Source organism: Ambystoma mexicanum, chromosome 6q (assembly GCF_040938575.1).
Source record: "Ambystoma mexicanum isolate Mex_15411 chromosome 6q, UKY_AmexF1_1, whole genome shotgun sequence".
NCBI lineage: Eukaryota > Metazoa > Chordata > Amphibia > Caudata > Ambystomatidae > Ambystoma > Ambystoma mexicanum.
In genome coordinates, this window is record NC_090937.1 from 292,093,841 (window position 1) to 292,116,867 (window position 23,027).

Sequence of the window (23,027 nt, forward strand, 5' to 3'; positions counted from 1 at the left end):
CTAGTCGGATTGCTAGATTCAATAATGCACAGGGCATGGCCAGCTCGCATCTTTAGTGAGAAGGCCTATAGGGGCGTATCTCGGGAGGATAACTTGCTGTTAAAAAAGCTTCCTCATTAGAAAAGAACTCGCGGATCAACTCCAGAAATGTGTAACTCACACTTTTATGGCAAATGATGCTTTGGTACGTTAGCCTGAGCCAAGCATTAGTCCTTTTACAGAAGAGAAGTAGGTGCTTCACTCCTTTACACGTCAACAACCAAAAAATGGCCGAATCCAGTCCCCTCTGATTTTTGGCAAAACTACAGGACTTTGCTCTTTGCTTTTAGGTTGACACTGTTGGACACTAATCTGCAAAGTAACAAAAGTGCAACAGGGTTCCCGAAAAGATGGGTGCTCATTTCTGATGGATCGTGCATTTTTGGTTTTGGTCCCTTACTTTTACCCTTTGAGTAAGACCTGGGTGGCCTTTGTGATGCGTTTCCACATTTTACATTTTTTTAGTTTATTGTTGTAAGTTTTTTCTTGCAATGGAACAGTAGCTCAAAAACAAACCTTGCTGTCCAAGAACGGGAAGAACACACAGACTGGGGAGGAAAAGTGCCAACAGGTATTCGGGGATCTTAACAATTGCAGACAGAGCACCATTCAAGGAGAGTAGAAACATTATTTTAAAAACCACCTCAGAATGGAAAAAACACTCAAAACATATTTCTTTTAAAAACAACACATCTAACCACTTCAAACTCACTCTTGTAAAGATTGGGCAGATAAGAAGGCATTGACATTAGAAAAACACATGCTTACAGCACACGGAGGATGACCCCTGGCACGCCTGCTCCCACCCATTAGCTTATTGTAGGAATTTCAGCACATTTGTGTTCGGAGAGAAAAAACTATGCTGCAAACGTGTGCTTCTACTTTTCAGAGTACCTTTGAGCCATGGGCTGAACTCGTCACGCCTGCGGCATACACACTGGCATGCTAACTAATGCCACAATGCTGAAACAGCAACAACATTGCACTCGCTTTGAACAGTGCGCAATGTTTTTCACGATAGACTATTTTCCACTTGACAAGGTGACAGAATGGAACAATACTGTAAACTGGAAGTTCTTAAGGCAAAACGCACCCACCACTTCGCATCTGCGACCTCATACAGGAAACGGGGTCTGTGGATTCTAACCAAATTCTGGAATATCAAGCTGTCAGACTATGATATGATCACCCATTCCCCAAATTAAAGCATTCCCCCCTTGCGTTACTTTGCACACTTCTTTCATGCAGGATGCCACACCATTGGTTCTCATGATAGAGAAACCTATTACTTTCACCCACGTGCAGTCCGCGAAGATGTGAAGTAGCCGCAGAGTTGGGGACTAAAATATATGCAGCAAAACATACTAAAAGTCGCTCAACCCTTTACTGTTAAAAGAGTGGCTTAATATATATTATCAATATTTTAGGACATATATAAAAATTATAAAAATGTAAATCAATATCAATACATCTATGCTCTTTCTCTCTGTATATTTATATCCATATACACTATATGTATATGCATTTATGTATACATATGTACACTCAATATACAAATAATAGATTTTGGGAAAGTGCAGGAGTCATCTTGCAAAAGAATTCCAGGTGTAAGCAACCACATGGCAAGGCAGCCGAGGCATTTACTTCCAGTTCACAGTATTGCAGGCAGTAGTTTACTCAGAGATTGGAAAGGATGAAAGAGGCAAGTGCCCCTCGGGCACAGTGAAGGAAAGGAAGAAGTAGTCACATGACTACACAGCACCTACAGCGCTTTTTCTTTTGTGTACCTGGAACGGGGTCTGTGGCCAGGCTTTCTTCTTTCCCTTCCGGGGAGGAGGGCTCTGTGGTGTCTGTCAAAAGTTTCCCAGAGACCAACTCTGCGGCATTTCCATCAATGATGGAGATGTCGGTCACAGTTTTCTCGCGCAAGGACTTTTCATCATCTTCATCGATGAGCACCAGTTCGGCCTTGATGGCATCATCGTAGCCTAGCACTTTTTTTGTCTCCTCTTCATCATCAATGTTTTGGTACCCCATGAAAATCATTGTCACTGGCTGATCCGTACTGGCGTCTGGGATCTCCTCTTTTGCAGTTCTTTCCCGCTGATGTGCAAGATTCCCAGGACCTTCCTTGCCAGATTTGTGCACCATTTCCAGCTTGGCCTCCTTGAAAAGTATTTGCTCTTTTGCGTGACTCGGATTACCATCAGCAATTGCTGTCCTCTCTGCCATGCTTGTCACTACATTTGTTTGCCCCGCTTTGTGTAAAAGTTCATCTACATCCCGGGAGGTCAACTTATGGACTCCATTTTCTACCACTAGGCCGCCATCATGGACTTCATAGACTACTTTGTTGCCGTCATCATAGACTTTGATTCCTCTTTGATGCACTGCGTCCGGGCCGATGGCGGATGTAGAGAGGATCTTAGTCTCTCCCGTTTGTCTGTCTTTCTCCACATTAATTTCCATTGCATACACAGCTTGAATGAAAACAAGAAAGGAAGTGCATGTTACCACAAAACAAGCTAGTGAAGGGTTAATTGCACAGACACATTAGCAAACAGTATGCACATCTTTCCTGCAGGATCACTAGTAAGTACTGAGCATTCCAGTTAAGAGGGTGGTACATTAGATCAGGTGTGGTCACAGTATGAACTACACTTGGCTGCTCAAAGTGATGGCTGCGGAACAGGTATAAAGTGCTTTTCTAACATATCCAGCGCAAAGAGTGCCTAAGACTACATCGACCACGTGTTTGCAAACTATCGCAATCTGTGAGTGCAGCACCATAATAACATGCAAGCATGCAGTACTGTCATGTTTGCTGTGTTAACTTAGTGTAGAAAAGCTAGTGGAGATCACAAATAAAGGGATATTAATATTATTGTTTTAAATAAAGAATAACAAATGAGTTCTATGTAGGTCAGAATTAAAGAATAAATAATGAATGAAATAATGACATTTTGCAAAAAATATCTCACCCATAAACAAATAAGAGGGAATGCACACTTTTGTCATATAAAAAAAGTATGCACAGTAAATTAAATATAATGTAACATAGTGTGACAGGGAGGGGACCCTTTACAAACACACTGACCCACAAGACACACATATTTGACTTCCAACAAATGCAGTATATAAACTACCAATAACGGGGGGTCCCCCTAAATCTCTTCTAAAATGAAAATATGACATATAAACAGGAAATGATTAGAACTGGGAAAGAGAGAAAACAAAGAAAAGAGGTACACAAAAATAACGTCAGCAGAAATCCTAAGCCAAAACAAATCCTATTGTTGAAGGGCACGGTCATAGAAGTAATAGTCTCACCAAATCAATTGCAAATCCTAAGCCAAAACAAACCCTATTGTTGAAGGGCACGGCCATAGAAGTAATAGTCTCACTAAATCAATTGCAAATCCTAAACCAAAACAAATCCTATTGTTGAAGAGCAAGGCCATAGAAGTAATAGTCTCACTAAGTCAATTGCAGTGTGTCATTGAAATAAAGGAACGCAACATGTTAGTCAACAACATAAATGCAGCTATTTTAATTGTTTAATATTCAATATTTCAAGTACATCAAGTTTGAGTCGGTGTTCTGCAAACGTGTGCTGCCAGGTATGAAGGAGGTCTAGTGGGGTCTGATGGAAAGGATACCCTGTTTAGCTTGTACCAAGGTCATGTTGTTCATGTGTTGCCCTGCTAAGTTTAGATGACAGCATTCACACTATCAGTGCATATCAGTGGAGCTGCCACTCACAGGAAGAACTGTAATCACTCGGTAAGAGTAGACATCTCTAAAGAAATGGGGAGGGCATTATTGTGCCCCAGTAAAGGAACTCTGTCCCATGCCCCTCTGGAAAGCGACGTGATGCACCAGGGGCAGAGGGCAGAGAGCTGGTCCTAGTGTTTTGAAGCTAGTGCCACGGGCCAGCAACACAATCCATCCGTAATCACCTTTCCCAATGCTGCAAAGTTGCTTCTTACTCAATGAGGCTTTGCGATTGGCAGACACCTGACCTTCCAAATATTTCCATGGCGGTGACTAACGCAGCCTCCATTGCAATCCCTTTCTGATAAAGACTTGCGAAGTTAGATGAATGCTGGGCTACAGTGAAGGACTCCTAGTCACGCTTCCATAGTATGTCAAATGCTAACAGCTGATGCACACACCAATCCCTCTCCTTTCATTCCTGTAATACATGGCTCACTTATTACATGTAACATGTGCACACTGTATTTTATTCCGACATACCGACAATTAGCATCACTTCAGTGCTCAGCTACTTACTCTGCGGTGCACCCTATATGGAGAGCGTGTCAGCGTCTGGTAAAACCATGACTGTGGGCTCCTACATGTGATCTTGACAGCAGTCCCTTCCTCAGTGGCTGAGAAATGTTAGCAGGTGGGAGAGCTCAGTGAGACTAACACTGGCCTCCCATGTTTGCGTGCAGCCTTGAGTCACGTGTCCATGTTCCGGAAGCGCTGACTAAGCCTGCCATGCTTCCGCGATCAATGATCTGAGGTCCATTAAACAGGGTGAGAAAAGCAGCCATTGTTAAATGCCATAGAAGTGGGGTCAATCTCTCATGGACACATGATATTGTTATCATCCACTTTTCCAGCTTCATTGGGATCAGGTTCTCTTAATGTTCGTTCAGGTCAGCAAGGTCGGGCTAGGGCATAACATTATCTCAGGCACCAATGAAAAAGTGGGCCATAGTTGCAAATGGCAAATCATTCCTTTTTTGACAGACTGTTTGGATAGTAACCAAGGAGAAGGTTTTTTTTAATAAAATGTGATGCAAATTGTGCATTTTAAAAAAATGTATTCAGTAACACTGGTCAGAACTACTAGCTGCATAGTGCAGTAACTCATCATACTGGCCCACATTGGCCAGAGAAACGTGGCCCACTTTGACCAACAAAACTGGCCCACAGCAGCATTTTGCATTTTTTGTTCGGGCAGTGCCCTATTGGCCAGGCCGAGACTGCAGGTCAGAAAGGGTCACACTACCTCTCCAATATAACTTCACAAGTTTCACTATAGGGGAGTCCAGCAAATTTCCACAGAGTACAAATTACCTCCCAAGGACTAAGGAAGGGTCAGAAAAGAAAGTAGAAAGTACAACGGCTTCGTTCATATAAAATGCTTAGAGTATTTTATAGAGATAAGAAGAATAGCCATGTCCAAAACTCAAAATCTGTATTCGCATTTGCAAAAATCATAGGGCTGGCAAAAGGGCCCAAATGCCAAGAACAAAGAGTGATATCGCCTAGGCGAAGATCAATACCCGAATGATTAGAGTGCAATGGGCTGACGTCGCAACACACAGTAACGGGTCCGCGGCCACAGGAATCAGGTGACGAGTTATGGTCACTTTGAAAGAGAAGCCCTGCTGACCCTGATCTGTGGCCCACTTCGCTGCTGCTCAGCCTTAGCTTTCGCTGAGCATCTTTGCATTGATGGATCACTGGTTTCCTTGGAGGTGGCTCTGGGCTGCAGCACGTGGTCACCACAGCTTGTCTGTTGATAGCCTGCATATTAATACTTTTCTCCATGTACTTGGACCAGAAGTCTGTTTTGCTTTTGTGTCAGACTTACACTGAGCCCACTCCCCTCCTGCAATCTCAAAACTCGATCTACCCAATCAGAAAGGAAAGAGAAGTCCTTGGGCTGCTCCAGCGCCCCACCCAGTGCCTGGACGGATTAGCAATGTAGAATATCACTTGGAGCAGATCATGGGTACAGGCTATTACCCTTAACTCCAAAAGTCAAAACGCTGGGTAAAGAAATCTGCATGCCTGTCTTCTGAAAGCTGCCATGAGGAATCTTGGCGAGGGGGTGAATTGAGTATCAGTATGGCGTGACCCTTCCCTCAGTTTCGGCAAAGTGCTGTTGCGCAGCCATAAACCCACATTTATTTTAGAATAAACCCATAAACAGCCTGCTATTCGTAGAAAAACACGAGCAAAGAGGAAGCATGGCTGTGGGGTAGGAAGCGCCCAGGGTCGCTGTCAGTATCCCTCACCGCCCCCCCCCCCCCGCCGTGCTTCGACACACCAGTACACCTGCTATTTCATGGCTATGAGTGCAGAGTCATCAGGATTGCAATCATGTATATGTGATTTTTACCTCTGAGTTCCAAGTGACATCACAGACAGCTCAAGCTTTGCTCCCGTAGTCTATCGGATGCCACGCGGAATCCCTCAGTAGACTATGGCCCTGTAGTGGACAGCTACTCATGTATGTATAATTCTACATGTGGCAACTTATCTCTTGCCTTCTCTAGTTCCCATTCATATTTTCTTAATAATACAATGACGGTTCCCTGACATCATTTCTTTTATAAAATCCTCCTTCCCAGTCACAAGTTCTCATCTTTTTGTTTCTTAATCATTAATGTTATGTACTTTTTATTCTCAGTTTTTGAAAACATTTCTTTTTGATTTAAATGTCTTTTTCGCTCCTTTTTAATTTCTGATATCTTCATTCAGTACTTTTGTTTTGTCTTGCTTATGCATTCCCTTTTTTAATATTGTCTGGCCATTTCTGACCATTCTCTGCTTTTTTTTCAATTAACTTATGATTTAGGACCAGATTCCGGTAATTTTCTGTGTGGTAAATAGGTACTTTGCGCGCCAAACCGCACACGAAATCCTGTTTGTCGATTCATGGAATCGACTGCGCTGGACTTTTTCGTACTCTGCAGGGACTTCATGCAGGCTCACCACGTCTCTGCGAGCGGCTGAGTGCATTGCGCAAGACAACTCACAGAGTGTTGGCGTGTCCTGCACATGGACTGAAGTAGGGGGCAGAACTCGCAAAATGGGGAAGAACAAGGAAAAATATGGACATTCCGAGGGACGACCCACGCTAGGCAATCCTACACCCAAAACTGCGCAGGTAAACTCGTATTCATGGCCAACCTCACATCGGGGAAATGACCACACAAAGCTCTCGGTGTATCCACCACCCGAAGGCAGGCGTACATACACCTGCGCATACGAATCACTGCCCAGAGGTAATATCGCATGGTGATTTAGGGCTGCGTTCACGCAGTCGTGGTTCTGAAAGAAGTTAGGGGTGTGCGTAAGAGATGTATCGGGATGCAGGAATGGTTCACAGGGGTTTGCACGCAGATTTTCCAGAGTTACGGAATTTTGTACGCATGTTGTTGCAGTGTCGGTAACAGTTACAGGGAACCCGCGCAGTGTCCCCGAAATGCAGACCTGGTTGCGGGGGACACCACGCACTGCTTCAAGGGTGCATGTATTTTCAGACGGGGCGTGTCAGGGGCTTTCCAGCCACGACTTGCGTGTATGGTCACTTTGCGCAACAATTCCATGAATACATGAAGCGTGCAGAATTACTCATGTGCGCAGGCTTGTGCAGAGGCGTTGTCGGCGTGCTGCCTTTGCGGGCTCTCTGGGCACTTTTCGGGTTCTTAATGACAAGAGGTGTTTTTGAGGAAATTGTTTTTCAAAACAAATATATTTCAATGAGCAGTGTTCCAAGGTCATATAATTAGAAGGTATGTTAGGCACATGTACTCATGCTACAACTCGCGAGAAACAAATATTAAAAAGCCACATTTGATACTACTAAACTTTTTTCTGCATTCAGACTTTTTTTTATTAAATTCACGTTTTTGATGTTGTGTTATCCATGTAAAGAATACAATAATTTAACATGTCCAGAATTAAAACACACTTTTTTATGTGTGTCACATTGGCCGACGCCCTTTTGGGGCCTAGCAGTGCTCTCGTCTCGAGAGGATAGCTCAGCGGCAACATGCTCGCCTTGGAAGCAAAACGACACCAACAACACAGGTTCGATCCCCGGGTCCGCACTTAAAAACCTCTGGGCATTAAGCGCGTTATAAATAACATATCATATCTCTGGGCCAGGAATGCCTCCCAAAGTGTGGTGGGCTACATGGAGATAATACGGCATAAATAGGTTTCTCAGTACAAGCCACATCATCAGGAATAGAGCCTAGTCAAGAACCCCAGCCCAAGAACCAACCTTTTGTGGAAACATAATACTTTTTTCATTGCAGAAATTAAGATGGCCCTCCGTGATCTCTCAAAACACAAAGCCTGCTGCAGAAATCAAGCTCCATGGGAATCGCGCCTGCTTCTGCAGAGGTAGATTTCTCTGCTCACGATTCCCGCCTTCTGCTTCACGCCGGCTCGCAGTTACGGAATGGGGTGCTTACTGCCCCTCCGAGCCACCGTCAACGTCTGGCACTACTCAAGAACAGAGACACAGCACCGTGTGGCAGAGGCACCATGTTCCTGCCTCCTGATTTCAAAATGGCAGCTAGGATTCTCAGCCCTCAGCCGTTGCTGTGCCCACTCTAATGACTTTAATTACCTACGGGAATAACAAGCAGCACACTTCTAAGAGCTGGTAGAGTTGTAGAATCACGAGAAATACAACCAATCAGGTTTTCGGGAGAAAAGAAGACTATGGCATAACCAGTCAAAATATTCATGTGATAATGAAACCTATCAATGGGACTGGAAAAGAGCCAATGGCTCTGAAGGAGGTGTGATAGACCAGAGACAGGGAGGGGAGTGACAACAAGCAGGGAACACGTCAAGAGATAGATCTCAGACATTGAAGACCAAGAAGAAAACTGTCAGGTTGCTAAGCGCGATACCCCAGAAACTGACTGAGACCACTCCAGGGAGCATGCTGGGCACTACACCCCAGAAACTGGACGAGACAGACCCAGAAGGAAATCACAGGGCTTGCTCAGAGCTTTACCTCAGACCCTGTCTGAGGCTAAGAAAAAGACCAAAGAGATTTCTGGGAGCTATACCAGAGATATTGCGTGGGACCAGACCAAGAAGGAGATCAAAGAAGCTGGGAGCTATAGCTCAGTCAGTGGATGAGACCAAATGAAAGAAAGAACTGAGAGCTTCTGGACAGCTACACCGCCAACACCAAGTGAGACCAGTCAAGCGACAGAATAGATAAGTGCCAGGTTTGAAATACAGTTATTTTCTTCTGGCATGCTGAGTGCGCTGCCGTTCTCACATGCCCATTTTACACACATGAAGCTAAGCAGCCAGCTGTGCCGAAATGGGGCTTTGCAGATGTGGCAGATCTTCTGAGCTTGTGGATCCACTGAACGTGGCTCCATTGGGAGTGGCATACTGCAGTGTGAGGGGGTACAATGGCACCCCCAAATATACCATCTTGTGGTCATCTGAGTGTGTAGGAATTCCTTGGTTGGCAATAACATTATACTCCTCTGAGCTGGCTATGCCCACTGAGCATTAGGATTCAGCAGGCCCACATGCACACCTACGGTGAGTGCCATCTAAAATATGTACATAGTGGCGGCATAACGACCTTCCATGTCTCCACATCTGCCTCTTTATCATATCATATCATATTAGGACCCTGGGCAGGATAGCCCTGTAAGCCCCTAAACTTAATTGGTGTACCAAGGAATTGTTTATCAAACTCCTACACTTGCCCACAATGTATGCCCGCTTTAGGATATTGTTTGGTATTCCATATGTTTTGGCTCTTGTTTTCATTCACATTCAGTTGCCACTTGTACGTCACCCCATTCACTGTGCAAACTCATCAGACTCACTCCCATTCACATTTCTCACGTATTGCTCCTTACCAGGATGTGACTCCAAGCCCACTCTCCCTTCATGTCTCCCCCCTCCAAGCAAGCAGTCACCTTTAGACGCAATCTATATTTTCGCCCGTATGCTCTTTGTGGCATATGCAATGGTGTCTATCCCAAAACCCATCACCCTTATTCTACTTCCGCCATATGCGTGTGGTCTTATGTCACTCCCATGTAAAGTTTAAATCATCCTGTACTGTTCTTCAGGTCTAACCGTGTACGGTGACCCTGAATCTGCCAATGCTTTTATCTGCTCCCCCGCTATTTCTATATCCACTTCTGGAGGAATATATTCCTCTTCATCATCACCTACCTCCCCTAGAACATGGGCACCCTTGTTTGCCCACTCCACCATCTCTTCCCCCACATATTTCACTCCTTTCTCATTGCCCACCCGCTTGTTAGATTTACACTGCCTAGCAACATGACCCACCCTGCCACACTTCCTGCACGCCAGCCTCGCGGCATGCTTCTCAAAGCCACGTCGCGTGCACTACCCCTTGACATGTGTCTGGGATTGTGCTACCACTCTCCCACTTGGCTTTTTTTTATCACACACACCGTCCTATCTTCCTTGTCCATCTCGATAACCCCTCCCGACTCCTTCACACTTTGAAGACTCTCCTTCGCTGGTCTAGCATTCACCTCCTTGAGGAACTTGCTTGTCCATTCCATCCCCTTTGCAATCGTCAATGCCTCTGTAACGAGGGATTTTCAGCCTGCCTCCACCACGCCTGTATTTTCGGATTGGACGAATGCATCATTAGCTGTTCTCTAATATATACCTCTTTCCAACCCGTGAACTCGCAGGAAGCCAAAAAAACCCTGAGGCCAGCAATGACCACATCAACACATTCCCCCACAATTTGTTTCCTTGTAAAAAATGTGTACCTTTCCAACATAACATTTGTCTATTTACCAAATTGTGCCTCTACGGTCTTCATCGCTTTCCCATATAACCCTACACCCTCACCTCTGCCATCTTCTCCACCCTCAGCACCCTCCTCCACATCCGGTAATTTCTTTATTATTCTGACCGCCTCGGACCCCAAACAACACATAAGATTCGGGAATTTCCGCTCATCTGAAAACCTCTTTCCGCCTGAAGCCACAAAATAAATTATAAATATATCCTAATCCTCCCATTGCACTGGGGGCTATGCTTGGATTGTCTAAACTTGGGTGGAGGCTCCAAATTATGCATGTCTCCTCAGCTCCACTGGCACCAAACACAGAGGAATCCTGACACTCCTTTGCAAAATGTCACCATCTCCAACAATCACTATGCAAAGTCATCTTCAGGCAGGAATAGCCTCCCACTGCCACTACTGATATGACCACAACAAATTCTGCATGACTGCAGCCGCTTTGTCCAGCCGTCACCTCCTATGGGGTTCTATTCTTCCACCCTGACCACCACAATTAACCAATATGCCAATGTTTTCAAACTGATAATTCTTTACACCACGGCTGGCACAGACACTCTGCCAACTGTCCTCATTAGGCAGGAATCATCTCCTACTGCCTTTCAACTGCGTCTCCTTTAGGTAATAGCCGCCGCTATTCCCAATGCGTATTAATCATTTGTGGCAAATTACTGCAAGCACCATGCAATCCTGCTGGGAATAATACTTCTCCCCTTTGCAAGATGTCTGCCACCACTATCAAATGGTTGCCTGACCTCCAATTGGTGCCCGGCTAATACATGCCAACTACCAGTCCCCAGAGTTGCCTGACATCAAGATGGAACCCGTACAGCTGCACGCACGTGAATGCATACGTTGGCCTGCGTTCCTTGTGTCCCATGCAGCCGCCAGTGATACATGACTCACTGCCAAGAAGCTTCACTTCTCCGGTACCCCCAGCAGTGCCATTGCTGCGATACCTCAAGCGCTCCAGGGAGGCACAGTCCAGATCCAACGAGAGCAATACAGCAGCATGGAATTCACTGAAACTTGGATCCCACCACCGGGTCCACACCGGTCTGGGCTCTGCACCAGCTGCTTGTGGTCGACACTGTCGTCGTGATCCAGTTGCCACTAAGGTTGTAATGTTATCTAAGAAGTCTTGTTATGACCAATTGCTAGTTTATTTGTAAACAGGACCCCAAAAGCACGTGACTCCATAGGCAACCACTGACCCACCAACTATCGGTTTCAGCCCTGCACGTGATAGCCTTGCCAAACGTTCTATAATGGATTGCCATCACACGCAGCCAGCTTGCGTCGCCAGCCACCCCATAACAACCCAACTTACTACAGTGATGCTGAACTGTATTCTGTTGCCATGCCATTTTCTCAACAGCCAATCATGCCTCTTCATGGCCTCTGCATTTTGTCCTCTTCCTTTCTTTTCTCGTATGTCAGATTACAAATGTGCTCACCTGAACCCCTCGCTACCCCTTCCATTTCTACTCTCCTTATTCTTTCCCATTTCGTGCCCCCCACCCCAAATGAGGACGTGGAATGTGGCCTTCGGACTTAGCTGTGAAAGACCCGGCCCCTCCTCCTACCTTCAAGCTTTGAAGGGATTCTTAAATGAAATGTAGTGAGTAACAAAACAACAAACAAATAACTAGAAAATAAAAATGAATGTCATTGCAATATACTTACAGACAGTCAGTATATGCCGAACATTTCAACATGGCTATAACAAGCAAAAAGTGAATGTTGGTTATGAAATAGGAACATATGCGTATTGCTCTGCTGATAAGACGGCTGCACCCCTCGCATACTCTTCCTGCAACCAACCACCAGAGTTCACATTGAGGAGTTCCCTTTTTTCCTATGTGAAAGAAATGTGCAGCACTGCTTTTTTGCAGGCATTTCACTCTGTATCTACAGACTGCTGCAGAGGTCTATGAGACTCAGACAGCTAAGCCGTGTACCCTCACAGCTCAGCATATTCATTTAGTCCAATAAAGGTATCAACACACGGATTGTGGGTGAGGATCGTCTCAAGTGAAAGGGCACTAGAGGAGGACTGCATATTTCATGTTCAGCTCCATTCAGCACAGGGGTCTACAACCTGCGGCTCTACAGATGTTTTGGGCTACAAATCCCATGATACCTCACCACTCGCCATGCTGGCTAGATCTGTTGGGAGTTGTAGTCCAAAATATCTGGCCAGCCAAAGGTTGCAGACCACTGATTTAGCATTACAACACACTTCAAAGCCAGCTCCATGTAACCTCTGGCTCAAACATGGCACGGCTAGGCCGGGGTTAACGTCCTTCATGTATTACACGTCCGCCACGCCCTCACCGAGCCGAACTCGACTTGAGCCAGGGAGTACAGCTGGCAGGTCCACCCCACACCCTGCACTGCGGTAATAACACAGTGCGGCCTTCCACTTACCATGAGCCTTGTAGGTCCTGTCCTGCCCAGGGATGGCCTCTGCTCTCTGCGGGTAGAGGTCCCGGAGATCCGGGATCTGGGAGTAAATGTGATTTACTGCATCTGAGATTGGAGAAAGTGACAGGACATGTATTACACGGGGTCACGTGGCCAAGCCTTCCTCAGGGCACTATTGCTTTTATAGCAGACCATACACTTCAACACACTGCACACCCAGAATCACAAAGCTCAGAAGGAGGACATTTTGTTGAACTATACGGGCGTTATTGGCAGCAGAAAAGCACATGGCAAGTGAACGGTTGTTGTGTCTACAGAGGGAGACCTGGGGCAGTAATGGGGGTTTGGATCAGAGTGGGATGCACAATGGCGCTGCCTGTGATGAGCGTCCTATGCATGTGCTGAGGGGGCACGAACACTTCCAGATCATTCTAGAGGCCTCACAATTCTGTGCACGAGGACACGAGGACACGAATCACAAAGGTTGCTGGTCTATTCGGCTCTCCTCCCCCTGCAGGTCTGCTCAGATATATCCATACAAAATGACGTTTAAAAAAAGATGCACCGTAGTATCGGCAAAAAGTTTAAAAGAACAAACATTGGTGATACCACTGTTAAGGATTAAAGACGCTTCTCACAAGAATACAGGATGCTTAGAAAAAAAAATCTACTCTAAACCAAAAGGTATTTTAACATAGAACGTGTGATATAACCTTAACGACAGAGTCGTGAGCACGACTCTTTGATGTGAATCCTCTATGGGGTGGCCATTCTGGCCCAAGTGTCCTATTTTCCTGTACCCTACAGGTCCAGAGATTCTGTTCCTATTCCCCAGAAAACGTGTTTCCACTCCTTCTTTATCTGGAGGGCAGCATTTCCCCACAGTCATGAGCATCACCGTGATGGTGGAGAACGCCCCCTGTTTACTTAACCCCAGAAGCGCGAGGCTAGTTTTTTTACCAGCATATTTTGAAAATAAATGATACTTAACAACTGCTAATCTCCATAATAAAGGCAGCTATGAGAGTGAGACTGCCTTTGAAAGAGTAAGACTTGAGGGTTCATCTTGCCCTTTTGCCCTCCGCACAGTATTACCCCATTTACTGGGTACCCGGGAAGTTATCAGAGTAAACTTGACCAGAGTGAGACGAGGAAGAGGGGCTGAGTGTGATGAGAGAAAGGAGGGGGGCCACGATCACTTGCAGCGGCTGTTGAGGTTCTCTTGAGAACGTGGAGGAGAAGAAGACAGCTGGGGCGCATGGAGAGATAGGAGAAAGGAACTGTGAGTAAACAGAGAAGGCACCTCAGGAACACCAAGGGAAAAGGGGGGGGGGGTTGGCCAATGAAGTTTGGTAGTGGCTGCAAAGAGCTTAAACATCAGGGGGGAAGACGATGTGGGCGTTAAACATAGGGAGCAGTGTGAGAGAGATTCAGGGATAACAAAGGGAGGAAAGGGAAACCTAGGCGATGGAGTAGAGAAACAGTGAGTAGCAGGGGCACAAGCAGAGGAGGAATCCAGCTCAAGGCCAGGAGGTCATGAGGTTACTGGGACGCTCCTTGAGTCAGAATGGGAACTCAAGAGAGGGCAGGTGGGGACCCGTGCACAGGGAGCAGATTGAAGGCATCAAGCACAAGGACAACAATTAGTTCAGGATGTAACTCAGAGAAAGGGGAAAGGGGAACACCAACATTAAAAGCGTCCAGAGGGTGTGTGTAGATCCCTTATTTTGGTAGGATACTTGCACTGCTGGAGTACTTCAGACCTGTTTGCAAGTCCCTGTTGGCTGCTAATGCACTTGCAGGCCCCTCATGGTGACTTTATTGGATCCTGGAGCCTGGACCGCAGCATTCCTAGTGGAGACCCAAGGCGCCTATTGCCTGTGGCAATACTCAGGGCTTGCAAACCAGCCTGGTCTGAGGTTCACTGTTCCTGTATGCTCAGTGGGGCACATTGGGTGTGACACTGGACTGTGTGTCAGGCTGTGGCGCATGTGCAAGCAGCTGCTAGGAATGTTATGTTACGTTAAGTTGATTTATACCACGCACCGTTGCCATGTTTATGGTCTCTAGGCGCTCTGTTGACACAGGCTGTCAAGATGACTGCAGGGAACCTGGCCTATTGGACTTCCAGTCTAGAGGAGGCCCTGATCTGGGTCTGGACTCCAGGTTCTCTGGTGCTGCGTGTGCCTGCCAGCCTGCCCAGGGGCTCCGACCTGCTCTACTGTCATTCCCCACTGCCGTAAATGGAGTGTCTTAACTTTTTTTTTTAAAAAACTTTTCTTTATTGGCATTTGAAAAACATAACCGGCACCAGTGTGCCAGCAGACCCCATAGCCCGTTCCCACCCGTCGGTACCATTCGACATTTCACATCACACATTCCTTATATCAATCATTACTTCCTGCCATTGACAGATAATGGTTCACAAAGCTCGTTTCCATTATACACGGCATACGAGTGATGGAGGGTCTTAACTTCGAGAGAAGTCAGGTGAGCCTGGATGGGGATTGTGCTTCGGGCCCATCCCCATTAGGCACGCTGGCCTCAGGTAGCCCTGACCACGCAGTCTGACCCCTAGAGTGATCCCCGCTTCCTAACCCAGCACCTCACAGAAGTATCTGTTTATCATTCATTATAGAAGGCTGCTCAGAGGATTCAAGCAAGCCAATGCTCGAGGGGAGTAGCCCCATTACTCCAAACAGAAAAGAGTTCGGGCGGCAAACCCAAGAAAGAGCTTTCCCAGTTAAAAGAGACTATCATTCATGTACCCACAGGCACCTGGGGGTGAGGGGGGGTAGCTGGGGAGGCTATAGCCCCGGATAGAAGTTCAGGTGCTACAACCAAAAGGCTAGCTAGCCCCGAGTCCAGACAGTCCCGACATTGGCATAGCCCTGGATCTTTCAGTCGTCACATGTGTGAGAGCCCCTGTGTAGCTAACAAAGAAATCCAAGTAACATGTTTGAAGGAATTGTGCCCACACACTAGGGTCTAAAGACATATTTTAGTTTAAGGGCCACACCCCCATCCGCACGGAGAGTACAGCACTGATATGCAAGGTAATTCTCCTCTGGCCAAGAGGACCAACTGCAACCCAAAACACTTGATTCTGCCTGGTTGGGTGTCATCCTTGGATTGCGGCTGAGGTGCAGTGCTCCTGAAGGTAATGAGAGCAAGGGACTCAAATCTAAATTACCCATAGTTACCTAGGTGAAACCACAAGCATTTCAAGATTTGCTCAAAAGGGGAGTTTCCTTCCACAGAGAAAGAACATGGCCAAATAACATGTTCTGTGGGGTGGTGCCCACTCAGGAGGGTCTACAGTCACATTTTAGCTCACTGTGTGTTACCTAAGGAGAAATATCCACAGACCAGTTGCTATTTCACATGGCACCTGAAATATGACAGACGTCATTAATCATGATACGCACGGTGTGTGATGTGGCATGACGTAACAGCCACTTGGGGTCCCTAGAAATACTTTGTGCGCAATGTGTGTGAACGTTTTGCATTAAGTTCTTGGAGGGAAGAGACTGCCCAACGGCTCGAGACAAATAGTGTTTTTTCACTGCTCTCTGTCTCAGAAACATTAGAGTGACATCTATGAGAGGGTCAGGTTCTTGACACTGTCAATAGAGAGCAGGGACCCGTTTCCTACCTTGGGTAGGGGGCCTACAGAGCTGATCCTACTCCAGAAGTGAGGCAAGGGAGAAGGGCGGTCCCAAGTCCCTGATGACCATGAGCGGGCTTTGGGCGGAAAAACCATTGGTACCGCTGTCTTTCCCTCGTTGCATGCCAGCCTTATGCCTGGCCAGAGACCTCTTCTATCCTTTAGAGGACTACAGCATCCAGGAATCACTGCGTGCACACCAGAAGACATCTAATGCGTGGAAAAGATCCCAGGCTGCAAGCAAGGCTCTTGACATCCACGATCCACTTGGCACCTGCCAAACTGCACACAGCACCTGCTTGGGAGTGGGAGGACTGTGCGGCGGACCCAGTGAGTGAAAACCAGGAATGGAGCAAACACTGACAAGTGAAAAAGGGGTGGGGCCAGGAAGGGATTTTAACACGTTTACTGTGAACACACAGCTACCGGGGGAAAATACAGGGAGAGATTGGCCAGAACGGAGAGGTTACACGGAACACCAATGGGAAGAGGAAGGAGAGGATCTTCACCAGGAAGGGCAGGGCTATAAAAGCCCCACACTTAACTCTGTGGATGAGGGGTGTTCAGGTTAGGTCAGGAATTGAGTTGGTGGACTCAGAGACTAGGCGGTGAAGAGCGGAAGATGGAGTAGAGTGCTGAAACGATTATGAAATAATTGGATGCGTGCAGGGAAGGTATTGAGTATGATATTGAGCGAGTGGCACCAAGCTTTGGCAGTTTGTAGTATTGGTGGAGTATGGGTCAGAGTGTGTGAGGAGAAAAAGATGTGGAAGAGAGGGGAGTGTCGGGGTAGGGGGAGGGGAGAGTGCAGACAGTGGTAGGTAAGAGTGGTGCCAAGTAAAAGAAAGGAAGATAAAGAGAGGGCAGGTAGTAGGTGAGACAGCGAAGGTGGAGTGAGGACATGGCAGCAGGGAAAACGAGTGGGGTGTGAGGAAGGCGGGCGAGAAGATCTGAAGAAGAGAGAGGGAGAGAGAGAAGAGGCAACAGTGTGTAGGGAAATAGGTGTTATAGAGGGGGATAGTACAGTACCCAGGGAAATTGACAGAGAGGAGAGAGCATGGAGAGAGTCAGAGAGTGAGAAAAGGAGTGTAGGAGGGAGAGGAGAGAGAGAGGAAAGGAGCAGCAATCAGGTAAGGAGAGAGATGAGATGGAGAGTGGAAAAGGAGAAGGGGAACCTAAGGAGGAGGACAGAGAGTGTAAGACAGAGAAAAGAAGGGGACGAAATGGAGTATAAGAGAAAGAGAGGATAAAGATAACAGAGAGAGTGAAAGAGAGAGTGTGAGATTGAGCAAAAAGAAATCCAAACCTCCTTGAAATCTTGTTGGAAAGAAATCAGAGTAGGGAACTTTTAGGTAGTACCAGAGGGAAGAAGGTAGAGAGGACTGTAGCCTTTAGACCATCATTAGAAGGCTAGGTTAGAACCAGACAGTAGGGACCATCTATCTCTAGTTGTGCACCCCTCCCAGCTGAGGTATAGAGACACCTGGGCTAGGAAGGAGGGAGCCCATGGGAAGGACAAGGGTGAGATTAAGGAGCACATTAGTCTGGCCTGCCTACCCCCATTCCACCATCAAATCTGTGACATTGATAATATAAGAACTAAACTCTACACCAAGTCCTTGAGTTATTGAAGCCATCTGTGACACATCACTCCACCAGCAACATATGTTGTTGTACTAGTCCAGGCGATAGACAGAGGAGCAGCTTGTTCTAGGAGCCTGTTTTGTTATGAGGCATAGGAGTGTCAGCCTAATGGGTATGTGCACATACGCCTTCCCCCACAGAGAGAAAGGGGATCCTGCCTACAACCTGGTGCCAGAGCTGTTAAGAGAGACAAGCAACACACTGTGCAGCCCCTTGGATAGGACTCCCACTCAAGGGGTGCCTAGGCCTTTTTCCCTGCCAGGGCAGGAAGGCCAACCAAACCATACTGGAAAAAAGATAGCTAAGTTGTATATGAGAATCCTCTCAAGAGAAAGGCTGCAGGCAGTTAGGGTCAGCAAAGCTCCTGGAGGGACTTGGGCTCAGTTGTAATTGTAATTGGTATTTTATGACGTGCTTAATTCCCAGAGGTTTCTAAGCACAGGCCCGGGGATCGAACCTGTGTTGCTCTCCATCGTCTTGCTTCCAAGGCAAGTGCTTTGCCCCTGAGCTATCCTCCCACGGGAGAGTAGCAGACCAAGTGATTGACAAAGACAAGACTCTAGGCACCAGAAGAGTAGAAGGAAGAGCTCACTGGCACGCATGCCAACATTCTGGACCACCTGGGAGGGAGATTTTGTCACAAAGTGAAAGTGGGAGAATTGAATGTACCCCTTAGATTGTGTTGGGGTTAACATTATTTTAGGAGGGAGAAAGTAATACGTAGCAATGTTTTTAATGGAAAATTGCCAGCCTCCATGCCAGAATCAGGAGGGTTGGCATGTATGCCTTTGGCCCACAACTTTGCACAAGGATTCTTTTCCTTAGGACAAATCAAATGTCGCTGAATCCTTCACCCCCAGAAAAGTCATCCCCTCAATGAGGGCGAGATTTAGCTCTGGTAGAGATCTCAAACAAGAGATCCTTCTCATTTCATACCCCCACGATCTCCCAAAGCAGGCCAGGCTAGTCCTTATATGTATGGGTCTAGATTCCTGCATTGGGTCATTTCCCACAGAGATTTGCTGAGCCCTTCAACAGTTCACTCCTGTGCTTTCTGTTCTGATGATTGGCTCGGGAAACCAGATCTTCCAAAAGGGTTCCATGACGTGACTACCAAAGAAGGGGAGCAAGGCAGGTGGGGGGAGGAGGGGCGGGACTGACCCTGCTGATGCAGCTAACTCCAACCTTGGGTAGAAACAGAGGAGAGACAATAAACAGCCGGATAAAGTCAGGACATGGATAAATAAATGACTGTGCCAATGTCTCCTGCTGCAGAAGCAGCTGAGGCTTAAATTAGTGCTATAATGAGGCTTAAGTTAGTCCTATAATGCCAGAATCTGTAGAGACGCATGGGTTTATTGAAGGGTTGCATGTCGACCTTGGAGATTAGCGGATCAATGCATTTAACAATACGCAAGGTATGGGCATTTGAAATGAGGGTGTTGCCGAGCCCTGTGCATCCATAGATGGCCCTTGCTCGGCCACGCAGACAGGTGGCGACATTGTGCCCTTAGTACATAATGGGCCACAGGGGTGGTAAACCCCAGGGTGGCAGGGATGCCACGTTCACTCAGGTGTGCATGACCCGTAACCCTTCTCCTGTGCCAAAATGTAGGCATCTCCAACACATATTCAAAGTAGGATTACAATAGCTTTTCAGATAGGCCTGCCTTCTCGTGTGCACCAAGGGATGGCCTGGGCGGCTCTCAATATGTGCCAGGGCACAAAAGCAATACTTTTGATGGGCTCTTCCACTGGGGAATTTTACGGCTGGGTCCTGCAGCACATCGTGCAGTGCTTGGTTGTTTCACAAGTTACCCAGCAGAAAAAATATATTCTTTACACTTGTGACTTTTAAAACATTATGGTGAGAAAATGAGCAATACAATGCACCACGTGCCTCCACTTAAAAAAAAAACGCGTAATTTGGGGATTCTTTGCCGCCCACCAATTATTTGGATGAAGTGATAACAGTACCAGAAATGGGGGTCTAAGGGAGGGCACACTTTGGGCGTGAACAGCTTTTCCTGAGAGGAAAAGAGTGTGTGCCATGTTACAAACCACATCTAATATGTCAACAGCAATAACTCAATTGGAAAGTGTGGTTGTATTCTAGCTGGGGACAGACAGTCTGTTTTGAACGGACCTAAAGGGGGGCTTAATGGAATTGGTCTACTACAGAACATTGCCATTAAACACACATTTATGAGGGAAACACACCATGAAAACACAGCGACATCTCCGTTCTCACTCGTACATGTTAGAGCGCTGTTTGTAGAAGGGAAGGCACAATGGAAACCACTGCTTATATCTTCTGGAGCAATTCGTTTATCAGCACGTCCAAAACAACCTCTCCCATTTCACAACATGGTGTGGCCCAGGCCAGACATTTGCCGGGAAAGGACCTTAACATTCAAAACAGAAAGAGGCGACTCTTACCTCCATCTTGGCTGGCGAAACTCTGCAATAAGAAAAGTTCAAGAAGCGATTAATCTTCAGCAGAAAATTGAGCATAGACAACCACAGAAAACAAATGACTTAAGGCTCTTTTGCCACCTGAGGTGCCTTGGCATGGGAGCAATAGTGCTGTTATGCATTGGCAGGACTTTTGACGTTCACATCACAGCGGTGGAATGGAACTCTCCTGCCACCCTACAGCAGAAGCAAAGGTATTCAGCATCCAGACCACCGCCACCCAGTGACCCTGACACCCCATCAGGGCTCCAACATCATACATGCCAACCCTCCTGATGTAGGCAGGAGACACACAATCTTTCTGTCAGAAATGCTGCTACTTCTTACTTTCGCCCACCTAAAGTATCTGGTATCCATCCCAATGCAGTTCAATGGGAACATTTCCATGCCAAAATCTCCCTCCCACCCTATCCAAAACGTTGGCATCTGTGCTACATCTCTTGCGATTCCGGTGAGTGATACCACAGGTCTACGGAGCTCTTTGGTGTCTGAGCCTACAGGACCCTTGGAGCTCTGTTGTACCCTTATGAGAAAGGCAAATAAGTATCACACGGCATCTGTTCTTTCCATCGAAAGACTTTGCATCGAAAACAATTCCATCGTACATTTTGCATTGAAAGTTTTACCATAAAATGTATGTTTGTGTGGGTTCAGGGGTTAATTTTGTTTGGGGTGGGTTTGCAATGGTAAAAAACCGGGGGTTTGGGGCGTGGGACACCCCCAAAATAATTTTCTTTTTAAAGAAATGCCTTCGATGGTCACATTTCCGATGGGAAATGTTCGATGCATTGTCATCTCGATGCAAAGTTTTCGCTGGAATGACCATATACCGTATCACCCCACTTCAAAAGAGCAGTGTGGCGCAATCACCAAGGCCATGGCTCCTTTACAAGGAGCAGCAGAGCGAAATAAAGGGACCGGATGACGCTCATGGAGTGTGTCTGAAGGAGACTGACCTGCAAATGCGCAAACATTCTCATCACAACTTCAATTTTATGTTGTAACCCCAAGCGTAAGAGAATTTAAATGTGTGCCTCTATGGATTGTCTACTCTTGCTTGAGATTGAGACTCAACCTCGCTGATGAAGCCCAAAGTGGCAGAAACTTGCTTGGCCAGAGCACCAGATAAGATGTTGAAGTGGGAGAATTTCACTGACTGTTTTTGGAAGTTGTGAATGAAATTATTTCTTAGGGAGTAAAAAGGAACCACATTTCTAATGGGGGTACTTTTTTATCTTATAAGTTTATAGTTTAATTCGAAATCATATATTTGTTTGCAATCTGTAGTGCTATGAGCCAAGTCATTCATAATAATGAATGTGTGACTTTTTATATAAACTTCCCCCTTCAGATCAGGAAGTAATAATATTTGAGCTCATTCCTGTGGCCCTACTCTGTTGGCGCCACTCACTGTTCTGAACATATCCGTGGATATGCCTGGGTGAAAGGAGGAGGCAAACTTCTGGTTTTACCCTATGAAGCCAGGATAATGGCAAGAAACACAATTGGGCAATGCGAGAAATCTGAGCTTTGAAGCTCAGTTTAGAGTCCAATAGTAAAGTCAATAGATTTAACAAATTACTCCAAAGAAGGAGTGATACCTAAAGAGGCGAGTGGAGCAAACCAGTCAGAAAAAAGGGTCGATGAAAAAGAAAAGGAGGGAATCAAAAGAAACTCAGTTTTAGACAGATGATTCAACTCAAGAGAAAGAGCAGACATCCAGTCCTTGAAGGCACTGAGACTTCCCCTAAGGAGGATATCATTGCCTGGAGACAAGAGCCTCAGATAGAGTCAGTTGTTGTCGGCAAACTGGTGGATCTTGACATCCATCCCTAATGGCAGACCTCACAGAGAATCCATGTAGAAATTAAACATGCATGGCACATTCAAGCCTTGTGGAATGTCGTAGTACAGAGAGGTATGGGGTTCAACGTGTTGGAGCTCACCTGCTCAAATTGCGGACAGTAGGAAAGAAAGAAATAGAACCATGCCAGGCTGGCACTAGTCAGACCCATACAGGCAGACACCATCTTTATCCAAGAGACAGCTGCCAATGGAGTCCAGCACATGAAACGCAGTGTTCACCTCTTGAAATGTGGCTGTCTATGTGCTACACCGGGGCTAGAAGCCAGGTTGATAGTCTTGAAGCAGTAAATGGGTAGTTTGTCAAACTCAGAAGCAAGGCAC

General features: G+C 46.4%; 1 protein-coding gene across 3 annotated transcripts in view; it reads right to left on the minus strand.

The window, feature by feature from the left end:
* PALM2AKAP2 (PALM2 and AKAP2 fusion) overlaps positions 1–23,027 on the minus strand; it is a 1,039,983-nt gene that overhangs the window by 512,762 nt on the left and 504,194 nt on the right. For 2 of the 3 annotated variants that reach the window (XM_069630772.1, XM_069630773.1), the window contains exons 5-7: positions 20,805–20,826; positions 13,058–13,159; positions 1,827–2,519 (exon numbers count right to left, since the gene is read on the minus strand). In XM_069630772.1, the coding sequence (XP_069486873.1) occupies positions 1,827–2,519; positions 13,058–13,159; positions 20,805–20,826 (817 nt within the window). The remainder of the gene's footprint in view (positions 1–1,826; positions 2,520–13,057; positions 13,160–20,804; positions 20,827–23,027) is intronic. The other variant, XM_069630774.1, reaches the window with a different exon arrangement.